Source organism: Coprinopsis cinerea, assembly GCF_000182895.1.
Source record: "Coprinopsis cinerea okayama7#130 chromosome 10 map unlocalized cont3.10, whole genome shotgun sequence".
Lineage (NCBI taxonomy): Eukaryota > Fungi > Basidiomycota > Agaricomycetes > Agaricales > Psathyrellaceae > Coprinopsis > Coprinopsis cinerea.
Genome location: NW_003307535.1, coordinates 1,213,448 through 1,226,955, shown reverse-complemented (window position 1 = coordinate 1,226,955; position 13,508 = coordinate 1,213,448). Strand labels below are relative to the sequence as shown.

At 51.6% G+C, this 13,508-nt stretch overlaps 9 protein-coding genes across 9 annotated transcripts; 2 read left to right on the top strand and 7 right to left on the bottom strand.

Moving 5' to 3' along the window:
- Positions 1 to 1,324: 1,324 nt before the first annotated feature.
- On the bottom strand, positions 1,325 to 2,247 carry CC1G_15309 (hypothetical protein; the record flags this gene model as incomplete). The annotated part of the gene is made up of 4 exons (XM_002910356.1): positions 1,325 to 1,471; positions 1,658 to 1,721; positions 1,840 to 1,962; positions 2,024 to 2,247. The coding sequence occupies 4 exons, from the start codon at positions 2,245 to 2,247 to the stop codon at positions 1,325 to 1,327; spliced, it is 558 nt and encodes a 185-aa protein (XP_002910402.1).
- Positions 2,248 to 2,728: 481 nt separating this feature from the next.
- CC1G_09703 (high nitrogen upregulated cytochrome P450 monooxygenase 2) lies at positions 2,729 to 4,781 on the top strand (the record flags this gene model as incomplete). Its single annotated transcript, XM_001834151.2, has 9 exons — positions 2,729 to 2,972; positions 3,061 to 3,138; positions 3,201 to 3,456; positions 3,521 to 3,544; positions 3,608 to 3,682; positions 3,746 to 3,905; positions 3,970 to 4,220; positions 4,277 to 4,366; positions 4,421 to 4,781. The coding sequence occupies 9 exons, from the start codon at positions 2,729 to 2,731 to the stop codon at positions 4,779 to 4,781; spliced, it is 1,539 nt and encodes a 512-aa protein (XP_001834203.2).
- A 239-nt stretch (positions 4,782 to 5,020) lies between these two features.
- Positions 5,021 to 5,957, bottom strand: CC1G_09702 (hypothetical protein). The gene is made up of 4 exons (XM_001834150.2): positions 5,765 to 5,957; positions 5,696 to 5,707; positions 5,197 to 5,638; positions 5,021 to 5,128 (listed from the first exon to the last, which is right to left on the bottom strand). The coding sequence occupies exons 1-3, from the start codon at positions 5,893 to 5,895 to the stop codon at positions 5,239 to 5,241; spliced, it is 543 nt and encodes a 180-aa protein (XP_001834202.1). The 5' UTR covers positions 5,896 to 5,957; the 3' UTR covers positions 5,021 to 5,128; positions 5,197 to 5,238.
- A 133-nt stretch (positions 5,958 to 6,090) lies between these two features.
- On the bottom strand, positions 6,091 to 6,745 carry CC1G_09701 (hypothetical protein; the record flags this gene model as incomplete). Its single annotated transcript, XM_001834149.2, has 3 exons — positions 6,091 to 6,480; positions 6,554 to 6,575; positions 6,630 to 6,745. The coding sequence occupies 3 exons, from the start codon at positions 6,743 to 6,745 to the stop codon at positions 6,091 to 6,093; spliced, it is 528 nt and encodes a 175-aa protein (XP_001834201.2).
- Positions 6,746 to 7,193: 448 nt separating this feature from the next.
- Positions 7,194 to 8,032, bottom strand: CC1G_09700 (hypothetical protein). The gene is made up of 2 exons (XM_001834148.2): positions 7,954 to 8,032; positions 7,194 to 7,840 (listed from the first exon to the last, which is right to left on the bottom strand). Exons 1-2 carry the CDS (start codon positions 7,999 to 8,001, stop codon positions 7,343 to 7,345), a joined length of 546 nt encoding a protein of 181 aa, XP_001834200.1. The 5' UTR covers positions 8,002 to 8,032; the 3' UTR covers positions 7,194 to 7,342.
- Positions 8,033 to 8,676: 644 nt separating this feature from the next.
- CC1G_15308 (hypothetical protein) lies at positions 8,677 to 9,675 on the bottom strand. Its single transcript, XM_002910355.1, has 2 exons — positions 9,420 to 9,675; positions 8,677 to 9,356 (listed from the first exon to the last, which is right to left on the bottom strand). Exon 2 carries the CDS (start codon positions 9,171 to 9,173, stop codon positions 8,736 to 8,738), a length of 438 nt encoding a protein of 145 aa, XP_002910401.1. The 5' UTR covers positions 9,174 to 9,356; positions 9,420 to 9,675; the 3' UTR covers positions 8,677 to 8,735.
- Positions 9,177 to 9,602, bottom strand: CC1G_09699 (hypothetical protein; the record flags this gene model as incomplete). The annotated part of the gene is made up of 2 exons (XM_001834147.1): positions 9,177 to 9,356; positions 9,420 to 9,602. The coding sequence occupies 2 exons, from the start codon at positions 9,600 to 9,602 to the stop codon at positions 9,177 to 9,179; spliced, it is 363 nt and encodes a 120-aa protein (XP_001834199.1).
- An 853-nt stretch (positions 9,676 to 10,528) lies between the features above and the next one.
- On the top strand, positions 10,529 to 11,802 carry CC1G_09698 (hypothetical protein). Its single transcript, XM_001834146.2, has 3 exons — positions 10,529 to 10,563; positions 10,615 to 11,049; positions 11,100 to 11,802. The coding sequence occupies exons 1-3, from the start codon at positions 10,540 to 10,542 to the stop codon at positions 11,697 to 11,699; spliced, it is 1,059 nt and encodes a 352-aa protein (XP_001834198.2). The 5' UTR covers positions 10,529 to 10,539; the 3' UTR covers positions 11,700 to 11,802.
- Positions 11,803 to 11,939: 137 nt separating this feature from the next.
- CC1G_09697 (hypothetical protein) lies at positions 11,940 to 13,189 on the bottom strand (the record flags this gene model as incomplete). Its single annotated transcript, XM_001834145.2, has 6 exons — positions 13,079 to 13,189; positions 12,747 to 13,031; positions 12,582 to 12,696; positions 12,322 to 12,525; positions 12,116 to 12,266; positions 11,940 to 12,062 (listed from the first exon to the last, which is right to left on the bottom strand). Exons 2-6 carry the CDS (start codon positions 12,904 to 12,906, stop codon positions 11,940 to 11,942), a joined length of 753 nt encoding a protein of 250 aa, XP_001834197.2. The 5' UTR covers positions 12,907 to 13,031; positions 13,079 to 13,189.
- Positions 13,190 to 13,508: the final 319 nt, after the last annotated feature.

Here is a 13,508-nt window from a genome sequence, read left to right as displayed (position 1 = left end):
CGCACGACATTCGCTGGTTGAGGGTTTCAAGGCGTACGTGTCCGACAGCGGACGAAGCTCCCCTCTATACCTTGCTTCTCGGACTCGGAGAGGGTGATTCCAATCCATGTAGAGTCCTTCCCATTTCGACAAGCTTACAGGAGAAAGAATTCCCCGGCCAATCAACGGCAGCTTACAGTGAAGGACGTGCGAGGAAGTCGAGAAGAACTTGAAGGACAGCCTGAGGACAGACCTACAGGGCTGGAGTTGGTGGAAATAGAAGAAAGATATCTGGACGCATATTCAGATCGTCGGCGTTCCAAGTTGGTAAAAGCTGAAGGCAAACAGGTCACGCTGGTTAGCTCCATCCAAAAGTGCTCGGTGATATGAATCGAGAATGTTGTCATAGCTTAGATTGAAGACGAGAGTTGAAATGATAAGGGTAATCGCCACTTTCCCCGCTCGATCCAGGAGTGTTGACAAAGTAATTGGCGAGTAAATCAACATTTTAGCAGCAATTCCCATCGTTCATCAGCCAGGCTCCCATTGCGCAGAAATGAAGACCTCGAGAGATGGGCTCGGAAGGGCTCTGTACGAGGCATGCAGTGTCTCCAAAAATTCCTCTCCTTTCGGAATGTTGCAAGCTTTCTTCTTCCGGGCGTCGTAACCTTGTCTGATTCTTGCCTGGCCTCGTCACAGAGCTAGTAGGTATGCCATGACTCATTAAAGCTAACTTACCGTGCTAATTAACTACATCTCAACATTTCTAGAACTGGACATATCTTAAGTTCACCGCTTGGCGATTAGATGCTCGGTACTCGACGATGTGAGAAAGCAATCGGCTGCCTTGGGCCTATCGATTGAGGTGATAACTATCGTGCCCTATACAGCTACAGAGTCAAGTACAGAACAGATGACCGACCATGTTCGAGAAAATATCGGAAAAGAAAGTTCATCCGATAGCGGGTGTTAAGCCTCTCTGACTTGCGAAGCATCCCAATACATCCATGCCGGAAACTCTGAGTCTCAACACTGTTCTTTTTCCCAGTGGCTCCTAAACGTGACCCAAAAACACACCTTTAGGTCAACGAAAGGAAGGCCGCTATATCGAGCAAATAGGACTCCATGGGCTCGGCGATCGATTAGCGAGTAAAGTTTCATTCATACGCTAATTCTTTGCCCAATCTTTGCATGGAAGCTTGGCCGTGACCCCGCTCGACCTCCGAGTCGGGCTTACCGTGACTTATTTGAAAGAGCGAACTTTCGGAGTGGTAAAGATATCGGGTCTTGTGGGTGTGGTGAAGGGATGGGACGTGAAGATAAGTGCCGGATGCAAATAACTGATCTAGGGTGCCTCAGGGCTGTTGAGGACGGAGCTCGACTTCTTTTCGAGAGGAGATGGAGCTGGATTCTTCGGGGTGTCAAACTCGAGACCCTCGGCAATCGGGTCCCAGGTGCAGGGTGTCGAGATGTTCGGACAGTAGGAAAGAGACTGCGGTTATACAAGTCGGCAGGGGAGTTAACATGGTGACCGAAACCCATACCTTGAGTCTGGTTGGTACTGCCGGTGATGACGGGAGTGTGATTGCCTCACAGTGTTGGCACGACGGCAATAACGAGGCCGCACAGGTAAGCAAGGTGGTCGTCTCTACGTTCAACGTGAGGGGTAGCTACTGACAAAAGGCTTTGCGAATCTGAGGAGTCCGCAGCGGTGGATACCTTCCCGAGGTCGGCCCTTGTTCCTGCATGCGTTCAACAGGCGCCGGTAATGAATGTTGCCACTCGATCGAGAGCAATAGAATACCGGTATATTGATGTGGACCAGTCGCTCTCTGCGAGATGAATAGTTGCTACACCTACAAGCCATCGCAATCTTGTTTGAATTTGGGCGTACACACGAACACAACTCGCTCAAGCGCCCAAGCAGGATACAACAAACACAGCCAAAGCCGCCACATGCCGTCAGGGGTATTCACCTGCTGCCTGCGAATCGGACTCTCAGCGGAGATTTCCCAATCGAAATCTGTCATCGATTTCCACCAACAATACACGTCTTCCCTCTTTCAAGCTCTTGAAACCACTTTCTTGACAGCAGCAGAAAGGAATGAGATCATTTCCGTTACGGGTTTTGGCATCCCTACTGCTCCAGTGACCCGATAAACCACCTGCCAGTGCCATCTCGACTCCTCTTCTGACGGCGGCGTCCCTTGGGATACTTGTCTTGTCTTTCCGCTGGACCTGGATTTCTTTGTCAGGGACCGCAAACATGGGGATGTGCTACATAGTGGAGCCTTTAATGACATGGAGGTGGTTTCATGATGGGGGTCAGATATCCCGTTCGAGATCACATCGGCGACCGGTCGTTCTTTCAGGACGCCAAATCTGGTCTCAGGTTGTAGCATGAATCCGGATACAGCAGCTTCATTTCGATGCTTCCTCGGTGGCGATAGAAAGATGGATGGGTCAAGGCTTTTAAAAGAGCTGGTTCGATCCAACTCGTCCCAGCCTCTACCCCCGCTCGTTTCCTTTTTCTGCGCGTCACTTCTATCATGGCTGCGACCCTCCAACAGGCGTTGTTGGTCAACATAGTCTCTGGCCTTGTACGTCGACTCCTCTCTCTCCAAGCCAGGTTCATGTCAGTCCTGACCCGGTTCTCCAGGGATCACACTTATACTTCAGACATTATGAACCCGAAAATTACTGGAAGACAGCTGGGGTCATGGTGTCTTTACCAATGATCCCCGCAGCCATGCTCGTACCACACGTTTCCTCAGTACCACTCGCGATAGGCTTGGCTTTCCTGATCTTCTTCTCGACACTATTCTCTTCGATCGTCCTGTATCGCGTTTCTCCATTACATCCCCTCGCTGGGTACCCTGGCCCATTACTCTGGAGAATCACGAAGTTCGCTCCTGCTTGGTATGGCCACAAAGGGAAGCACCACATACAGCTGAAGAAACTCCATGAACGCTATGGACCCATCGTACGAATTGGTATGTGTGTTCAAGCTCTGTAGCTGCGATTTCTTTCCTCTCAGTTCACCGTACCGGCGAACTAACCAACACCCACCTCCCCCTAAAGGACCGAATGAATTGTCCATCGTGGACAAGGATTTGATCCCCTTTATCTTGGGCGCTCAAGGGATGCCCAAGGGGCCGCGTGAGTCCTCTATTCGTCCAAGCTCAGATCTCGTTTGCTCACCGATTCCCTTGCGATCCCAGTGTGGGAAGGGCGGCGCATTCTCCCCTCGAAGAACTACAATGTCAACAATAGTCTTGTAGCCGTGAGGGATCTCGAGCGTCACGCACAGCTCAGGAAACCATGGAACAAGGCGTTCGGAACGGGGCCACTGAAGGACTACGAAGAGATGCTCGTCGTGAGAGCAGGGCTCTTGATGGATCGCCTTGAAGGCCACTGCAAGGCTGCGAGGGACAAAATCGGCCGAGTTGATTTAGCTAAATGGGTTAGCTTCTTTGCGTGAGTCCACACATTAGATTGGGTTGTGCTTCAACATGTAATCTCATCGTACGTCTTCGTACAGTTTCGACTTTATGGGTGATATTGCGTAGGTGCCCAATTGAATGTTTTGTGGACTCCTCGCTTATCAGGGACATCCATACATGCACAGCTTTGCAAGCGACTTCTCTCTTTTGCAGGATGGAGATGTAAACGGCTTTATCAAGAATATGGAAGACGCCCACTAGTACGTACTTTCGGCAATTCTCCCCCCTTCTGTTCCAGGAATGGATGCTTACGGAACCGGTAGTCTGCCCACTATCGTCCAACACATCCCCTGGATGGCCAAGGTTACGCGTGTTACGCCATGGGTCGGAAGCAAGCTGCAGAAGTTTGGAGCCTTTGCTCTGGCTCAAGCAAGGAAGCGAGCCGCTACGACCATGATGCACAAAGACTTGTTTTACCACCTGGTACGTGATGCCAAAAGTGGAACCAAGGCAGCCTCAGTGTTAACTCAGGGCATCGGCCATACAGATTCAGGCAACCGATCCCGATCTAGCCGCTTCTCCACTCCCCTTGATTATGGCAAATGCAATTTTGACAATCATTGCGGGGTCTGACACGTCTGCGTCGGCCGTGACCAGCATAATCTACTTCCTCTTACGCAACCCAGAGTGTCATAAGAAGCTGCAAAAGGAGATCGACGACACATTTGGCTTTGATGAGGGTGACCCAGCCATTACTCCGGACAAGCTCGCACAATTGCCCTACTTGAACGCTGTTATGTACGTCCGGTGTCATCGTTGCCTCGTCATAGAAGATTCTGATGTTAGATGTGCAGCAATGAGGCCATGCGAGTCTTTCCTCCCGTCGCGTCGTCAGTACAGCGGGCACCGAAGATTGGAAGTGGAGGCAAGATGGTTGGTTCAATGTGAGTCACGTCTGGATCCCTAGCCTTTACTGGTCTGAAACGAACCCCGTGAAGGTTCATTCCAGAGGGAACGTCGGTGACGGTTCCACCTTACGTCTACCATCGGGATCCTCGATACTTCTCTCCCAACCCCGACACGTTCTGGCCAGAGCGCTGGCTCGTCGAAGGAGATGGCAAAATCGTCCACGAGCGTGGTGCCTTCATTCCCTTCTCCGCTGGCCCAGCAAACTGTGCCGGAAAGCCTCTCGCGTTGATGGAAATCCGCTACGTGACAAGCTTGCTGATTCGCACATTCGATATGAGCCTGGACGAGAATTTTGACCCCGTGGCTTGGGAGAACTCGCTGACGGACCGGTTGGTTCTGTGCAAGGGCCCTCTTCCTGTGAACCTGACGAGGCGATCCACTTCATCTTGAGGACGTTGTACCTGCTTTCTTTACATTTGTAACAGTATAATCACGACACTTACGACACAAACGTGTATCAGTACCTATGCCCAATATCCTATCAAAAAGGATTCCGAGGACATACCTTATGACACGACCGGTAATTGGAATGCCAACACCGACGCGTTACTCGCTTTTGCTCGATGAGGTAGTGTATTTCACAGGAAGTCAAAACTTCACAGTTCGTACCTGGCTGCAGTCCTGATCCGTTAAGGTTTCAACGGCATAGCATTAGTACAGAAAATTATGTATCGTGACATACGTCAGGTGTTCCTGAGCATGAGAAGGAATCAGTCAACATGCAGAGCATGTGGGGTCTGACAGATCGAGTACATCGGGAAGTAAGTGACGAAAAGAGACCGCAGGAGCGATGAATTCAACTGACCTAGATTAGACTCCTCTCGGACCACGAAGGTGGCTTGCCGCTTTACTCCTGCCGCTCGGCGCGCTCTTTCAGGGTATCTGCCATGGCTTGGAAGCCCTTTTTGAGCGCGGACCCCACAAAAAGCTGGACAAGGTAAGCAGCAAAACCTGAGAATACTTCAATGGTGTCATATCGCGTTTTGCCGTCGGGTAGCGTGGTCAGGGTTTGCCACCTCTCACTGTGGAGAAGCCAAGCAGGGACAGGACCTGCTGTTTCCCATGCAGCGCGGTAGTTCTCCGTGTCAAGCACGGTGATTTCGACGAAAGCAGAGTTTTTTCCAAAGAGACCGGGATTGCCCATCGTAGGAGGGAGATGGACAGGTGAGATATCGAGAAACTGGCCTTCCGAAGGCGTTTGGGAGGTCGAGGTGCGACCTGACGCATCAACAAGTCGCTGACCACGACTGGACGTTGGAGAAACCTGTTAACATTGGCTCGTGATGGTCTGCCGTGAACCTTACACGAATGGGTTCCTAATATGCCTTTTGAGTAAGTCCACGGGGTATCATAAGTGAACATTTTCGACTTACCATTCTCCATAAGACTGGAAATCCATGAGGGTGTGCCATACCTTATCAGGGGGCGCGTTGATGACGCTGGACCCAGTGACCGCGAAGACGCCGTCTGAAGCGAGAGGTGGCACCCGAGTATCCCGTGGCATTTGGTTTATATTTTCAAAGCGGTTTCAAAGTCGAAATTTCTTTCGGTGGTGGTAGAGAGAAGAAGAGATGCGAGCCTGGGAACTCAATGTCGGGAAGCGTCGACAAAGAAACAAACAACGACCGCGCGTTGGATGCGCGTTGGATATGACTTTTCGTATTGGTTTTCGCGATACAGCTTTACAACCACAAACTACCTATGAAGTCTCTTCTGCTCTGGCCTTCAACGTGTCGGCCATGGCCTGAAACCCTTCATTCAAGCCCTTCTCGTGCATTCCCTTGACCACGTACGCCAAACCGCCTTTGAAAACCTCCTGCGTATAATATTTCGTTTGGCCATCCCCCAAATCAATCAAAACTTGCCAACGTTCTGCATGAAGGATCCAAGATGGCGTTTTGCCCCAATACTCCCAAGACAAGCGATAATTAACGGTGTCAACCGTGTTGACACGCTCGAATGCGGAGGATTTGCCAAATGGTCCTGGGTCGCCCATGGTTGGAGGGATATGGACCTCAGATATGTTGAGGAAGACACCTTCCGCTAGGGCAGAATCGGGTAGGGGATTGCCCTGTTCGTCAGCGACGTTCTGCGCTCGTCTGAGTGGCGGTGATAAACTTCGGTGAGTCTGACATTTTTAGCGCCGTCACATCGATACTCACACGAACGGATTCCTCCAAACCTCTAGTTAGGACGACCTTCAGGGAGAAGAACGAGCCGAATTACCACTCTCTATACGACTGGAAGTCTGTCAAAACATTCCAAACGTGCTGAGGCGGGGCATTGATAATGCTTGACGCAGATACACCAAACACGCCCGAGTCGAGAGGAGGAAGGCCAGGAGGGAGCGCCATGGTTCCAGCAATGTTCTCGCTGGGAATTGGTCGTTCTTCAAAGAAGCTCTCTTGGCTCAAACGTTGTTGTTCGCCTATGCATGGTGCTCCATGAGCGCTGACATTTCCCTCCCACGAGCACCTGCGCTGTGAAGATCACGAACCCACTACATATGCCGTTGGGTGCCTTCCTGTCATCTGCTGCCTCTATCAACTTCCCTGGGTCCCGTTAAGCCCTCAATCGGCATCGACATCCCCCACTCAGCTCAAGTCGCATGTCTGATCTAGTACTAAAGACGTCGATGCGGCTGGATGCTTGTGTTTTAACTACATTCATCGTGACCTGCAACCTCGACTCAACCCTTCACGTTCGCCGAAGCACCATCGAACACTTCCTGCATGAAATACACGGTCTGACCTCAACCCTCTGTCATCAGAAACTGAGGTAAGCATTTCAGAATCTTTAAGCGCCTGGCGCTCACAATAACCTCTTTTACACATGAATTTAGAAAGACACGAGTCTAGGGCAATTCGGATAACATCTAACGCTTCTATCATACACGGGATTGGCAAGACAGTCGTACAAGGTTGCAACACGTTCAAACGAGCTCGAATGGTTCACAAAGCGTCCTCTCCTTCGACATCAGACTCCCCGGCGTTGGAGACACGACGAACCCTCTGGCGCTTAGAAGGGCTAACTTCATAGTCCCACAAAGCGCCCAACTCCTCTCCCGAAATCCTAACCCTCTCCCTTCCCTTGCCCTTATACTTCCCCTTGCTCCCCCTCTTCCTCTTCCCACCCCCCCTCACCGACGCCTTCACCTCGCTATCCGAAGCGGAACTGACAACTCCAGAGCCAGTGCCATCACTCTCCTCCGCACTCTCGCTCAACCCTTCCGCCTCCAGCTCGGTTGCAGGCCCGGAAACGGCGAGAGCAGCACCGTTGGTGTCGAGGGTGGGCGCTTCTTCGATGATCTCGGTACGCATGTCGAGGAGGGACTCTTTGAGCTTGGAGAGCTCGAGTTCGCGGTGGAAGAGGGACTCGAGGAGCTCGTTGTAGATCTCGATCTTGGAGCGGTGGTCTTTGGCACCGTCGGTCGGGCAGACGAGCCGTTCCTGGATCGGGGGAAGCGGAGGGTCAGAGAGAGGGAGTTCGGATGGGAAGACGATGCACAAGGGAGCGGTGGGTCGCGTCGAGCGCGATGTCAGAGACAGGGGAATGTACTTACATCGAGAACAGGGATCATGGGGACTGGAATGTTTGTCACGATCGACATAGTGGTTTGTAGGTTGGTATTGGACGATTGGAAGTATTTGGAGGAACTTCAAGGAACTGGCGATGGTGAGTCTACTCGACATCTGCTAGTATTTATACCTTTCCTACACCCTCATGGACCATGCGTGGTTGTTTGGTCTCTTGAACGCTGTAACCTGGAGCCTGCTTCCTATTGACCAGCAGGTACCGGTACCCTAGGAGATACGCAAACGATGTGATAATGCACAGTCCAAGACTAATAGCACTGCGGAAGTTTACTTAGGATGACCGACACGCGTCGCATTCATTGTAGCCTTGAGGGGTGGAAGAAGTTTTACGGATAGTGGATTCCCATAATACAAGGTAGCAGGCAGTAGGCGTGTTTATCCACGTCCAGAGAGGCCCATCGACCCAATTATATTTTTGACTTGTCTATGTCCTACTTCCGGATGCAACTGCTTAGCAGGAACAAGGTTGGTGCTGAACGGGCGAGGCAGTGCGCGCACTGTTGATCACGATACCATTTTCTTTGGATGAGTTTACTGCATTGGGAGCCACGAGGCATTCGAGGGTACAAACTCGCCTGATGATCTTGAATGGGAAAGCATAATGGACATACGAGGTGTGTATTTGGGGGTTCGTCTAACACGATAAGGACGGACAAGACGGTATGAACTGGTATGAAAAGGTAAGGGTAGAGTGAGTAGGAGGTAGCGAAATCATTTCGATTGGGAAGCGGCTATGGGTATCTAAAGTCTAGAAACAAATGATATAGATGGTGAATGGAGAGGATGGGTGCGACATAAACTTCGTCAGGACAGCAAAGGGTCGATACTGAGTTGCATAGGGCAAATCGTGCCAGGGACACGTCCAGAACCAGGGTGAAAAACGATGTCTTGTCATAGGCGCGGCACGCATAACCGAGGAAGCCAAGTCCACGACCATGTATAGCCGCTCAGGGATAAAGGATCCTTCTACGTGGACGGGAGAGCGGGCCCTGGCTTGAGAATCGAGAGGTCGAGAGCGTGTTTCATGGGGAGTAAGCATAAAGTTGCATCCGCAGGAAAAATAGATCAGGATCACGGCTGGGGGTGAGGACTCTGAGGAAACCTGGGTTCGAGAGGTGGGAGACGGGAAGCAAGGAGAAGCCGATGGTACTTCTTCTCTGCGTGCCCTCTGAATTCTTGTGCCCATTCACTAGTCCTCCTCGGGTATTACATTGAGAATGGAAGACCGGCGCCTGTGACCACGCTTGCTGGAGGAAGTCGTGGAGCTGGTAGTGGAAATGGAGTATTGGGAGAATGGGTCTGCACTGATGTCGATAACAGTCGTCGATGGAGAGCTAGAGGGAGAGCTCGATAGGGAGCGGCTTAAAGTCTATCGCGTGCAGGAAAAAAGGTGAGCAACACACAGTGGAGAACATGGCATGGAATCACGTACGGAGGAAGGGGATGAGCAGGGTGAATCGAACAACGGCGAGTTTCTCCCTTTGAGAAGGGCTAGTCGCTGTTGTCGCTGTACGTCAGACTCGACGAACTGGAGTTGTCTCCCTCGTTCATCGTATCTGCTGCCGGGAATATAGGTAATAACAGGTGTGGACAGGAACGAGTTGTCGAACATCATGGTCGATGTAGTCAAAGGGTGGCGAGTCGTGGGGACCTAGAATTGAGAAGTCGTGGGTAGAGTTATGTAGTCGCGCAGAAGAACAAAGAGGGTTTAGTCAAACTCTAGCCATGAGGGAGATTGTCTATTTAAAGTGTTGATTTCCCTTCCATGGGTGCGGACCTGCCGAAATCATGAGTCATCGGAAACGATGAAGCCACCATAATTCGCAAGCCTGTGAAGGGTAGACGCGCATGTTTGATAAACCATCGTTTAGTCCTACCGGATAAGGGCTTCATATCGGGTTTTCGAGGGTGCGGTGTCTGTAGAACCGTCGAAAACATGATTGGGGTCGCTCTTGCCGGAAAAGAATGATACTGGACCTCGTCCAAGTTTCCTTGTTTGAAGTAATTCTGAGCTTCCGGGCGCTGGTATAACGGATAAGAGGACATGACAAACCAAAATGCTCATCATTGCACGAATTCCTTGAAGCTGTACTCATCCGGGATATCGCCCGCGGCCCAATGCTGACTGTTGCTTGCTGAAAGAGCAGCACTCCATCGTAATCAATATCGAGCCCCCAGACGAAGTTCGGCGTTAAGTGGATATGTATCATCCCCGTCTCCAACATGTGCATTCGCCGCACACTGGGCGTCTACAATGGTCGCGGGATGAGAGAACGGAAAACAGATTCGGACCAACGTCGGAATGCGCCAAGCTACCGACTCCGTGGAAATTATGTATAACGGTGTGACGTCATGCTTGAATGTTCTGGCACGTTCCGGCCAAATTAGGGGTTGCTCCGCTCTGCGAAACAGTTGAACAAGACCAAACTCGACGATTCTCGAACATCGTGGTTTATGGAGCGAACACTCCAGAATAAGGAGAATGTTTTCAATAAAACAGTCTTGGTTTGCGACTTGACTTTTCGTTTACACATTTCGACGCACAGATAACCATGTTCTCACCGTACGGTTACAACGTAGGCCCCGTCTACCCACTTTCTCAACCTTCGTACTACCCTCATTCCCAGTACTTTAACCCCAGACCACAACGCTCACCATGGGGCTATCCCCAACAACGTCATCCGAGGGGATATTACAACACGGACGAAGACGATCTCCAAGAGCGAGCCAGGGCTTTGGCCGAACAACGCGCAAGACGCGCACAGTGGCTCCCAGACGAGGTCGACGACGATGACGACTGGGAATACCGACAACTACCTCCTCGAGAGCGCATGTACATCGATGCAGCACGGAGACGGCAACAATTAGAGCAGCAGCAGCGGATACAACATGCTGCTCGGGAGAGGGCGTTGGAGGAGCAGCGTTGGCAGCAGCAACTGGAGCAGCGGCAGAAAGAGGAGGACGCGCGACGACAGCGGATCTTAGAGGAGCAGAGGAAAATCCAACAACAGAAGCGGGAGAGGATGGAGGCTCGTTTGCGCGAGGAGGCAGAGAGGCGACAGGTAAGCCATCGAGCAGTTTAGTCCATTCCTGATTCTAATCCCTTCCACAGGCACAGGCAAAGGCCCGTTCTGCAAGTCCTTCACCTGAGGCTCGTCCGGCCCAAATCCCCATCGACGACGCTACACAACCAACACCAAATCCACCGTCACCTCAGCCAGAGGAGGAGCAGTCTCCAATACCCGAGTACGACGAGCGGCATCACGAGGCTGCAACTCTCATTCAAAATAAATATCGCATCCACCGGTCGCTCAAGGCCATCGACGAGCTGAGGAAGGAATTCTACGTCCACAAGGATCGTTTCTCCTTCCCCTCGTCAATTGACTTCCAAAAGCCCGGGGGCGGTGAAGGTTATATCAGCGTCCCTGCACCTCCACCATCAGACGAAACCGACGAATCTTCACCAATGGACGTCGATGGTCAGCCTGACGGAAAGCTCGCCTACACCTCCCACAACTACAACATCCATGCCTATAACGAATTCATGATGAAACAACTGACGAAGCTTGACGGCGTGGAGAGTTTTGGAGAGAAGGCTGTGAGGAATCGGAGAAGAGGGGTGGTGAAGGAGATCGAGAGGGAAATTTTGAAGCTGGAGAATTGGTGGAAACGAGCTTGGCGGGAATATGTGGCTTCGCAGGAACCCCTGTAGTCGTTCCCTTTGGACTTCTATTCGCCATCCCATTCGCCTTTGGACGCTTGTACTATAGAACCAGTGTACCTTTATTGTCTGTACTGTATACAAGAATATTTCGAAAAAGACGCGATTGGGGCGAAATAAGCGCGCATCAACATTGACATGAACGTACTTGGAGCCGCGACCGAGGAAGGTAAGCATAGTAGGGATCAGTACCAGAGCAGGTATCAGGAGGAATACAGAGGAACGCCAGACCTAAGAATAGACCACGAGATATCTCGCCAGAATGGCATCGGAAGAGAATACCAAGAGCTGGTCCGAAGCAGTTCCACCAGCGGACGACTCGTCTCCCTCGTCGGTTGGCTGGAGCAATTGGATCTGGATGGCTAATATTAGGTCCAATATTCTTCGGAACGACAAAATCTCCTTACGAATCCCAGTCGGCGGAGGCTAGCACTGTTGTTGCGGGCCACCATTTCATCGGCAGTCATTTTTTCCTCGTCCGAGGAGACGACCTTGGTAAGAAGCATGGCCTTATGGGTGACCTCAGTGGAGGCAACCGGGAATGCCAATTTGTCTGCTCTACAGCCACCTTGTCATTATCACTCACAAAGTAACAGAACGACGACTTGCTTACTTGTTAGAAGTTCCAGTGGCGGGGATCATCCTGGGGAAATCGACAGGAGAATACACGTTCCTCCTGACGACATCACACAGGGTACACCTCAGGCTTGTGCAAGGGGTAACGAAACCGGACTTGAGCAGCATGCAGGTATGACCGACTCCGATCCAGCGACGGGATTCGCGAACTGGGCCTTCGGAGTCTGAGCATAACTGCTGTCTGCAAAGAGCACGGGCTCAGGGGGAAAGAAGGAAAGATGTGAAGAGAGGACGCACTTGAATTGTTCGTGGCGAGCGATGATGTCTTGAGATTGGTAGACAATGAAGATACGGTGGACGGTTACTTTTGGACGACCTGGTGTTTTCCAGTCCCCTCGGAAGAGGTCATAGACTGTAGACGCTTAGTACAGGGAGACTGGGTAAAATGACATCGCAACGGACCTTTCTCAAATGCATCCTCAGTTTTGGGAATTTCAAGGAGAACAGGCGCATTCTTTGCCCCCTGGGACTTCATATCTTTCCATGTGTGTGGCGGTCGAGGAAAAGAGCCAAGGCGAGGCTGCGGTGATCCAACGCTCAAACGACTTCCGGCCCCGTTCATCGTTGCCATCGTAGCGCGACGGCGAAGGCTGGGGCTAACTGCAGGAGGAGGGGTTGCAGGGTCGTCTGGTCTGACCCTGTCAGGAGCTGCAGGGTGAAACAATCCGCCAAGACCACCTGCAAGTACTTAGCATAGATAAGCGGCGAAGATGATCTGTATCATGGGCGCTTACCTAGCCCGCCAAGAGTTGTTATCAAAGAATTGATATCAAGTATTGGGTTCCTTGAGCCTGGGAGTTGAGCTTGACTGCGGGGAACTGCCTGCGGACGCGCTTGCATTTGCGCAGCAGCATCGCGGCATCTGAGCCCACAATGCGGGAACGTTGTGCCATCGGCTTTGACGACCTTTGGTCTTTGGCCACAGTGCTGTCAATGAAAGACGAAAGAGTTGAGTGAAAGTTGACGAGGGAGTGGACCGAGCTTACAGAGCAGAGATTGCTGTTTCCACCACCCCTTGCGGTACGAGATGAACGAGGACTCTGGCTCTCGATCGGACTCGCAGGAAGGCTTGCACTCTGCAACGCAGCTGCACATCGCATGCCGCAAGTAGGATAGGTTTTGCCATTGTTCTGATACCTCGGTTTGACTCGACAGACCTATCAG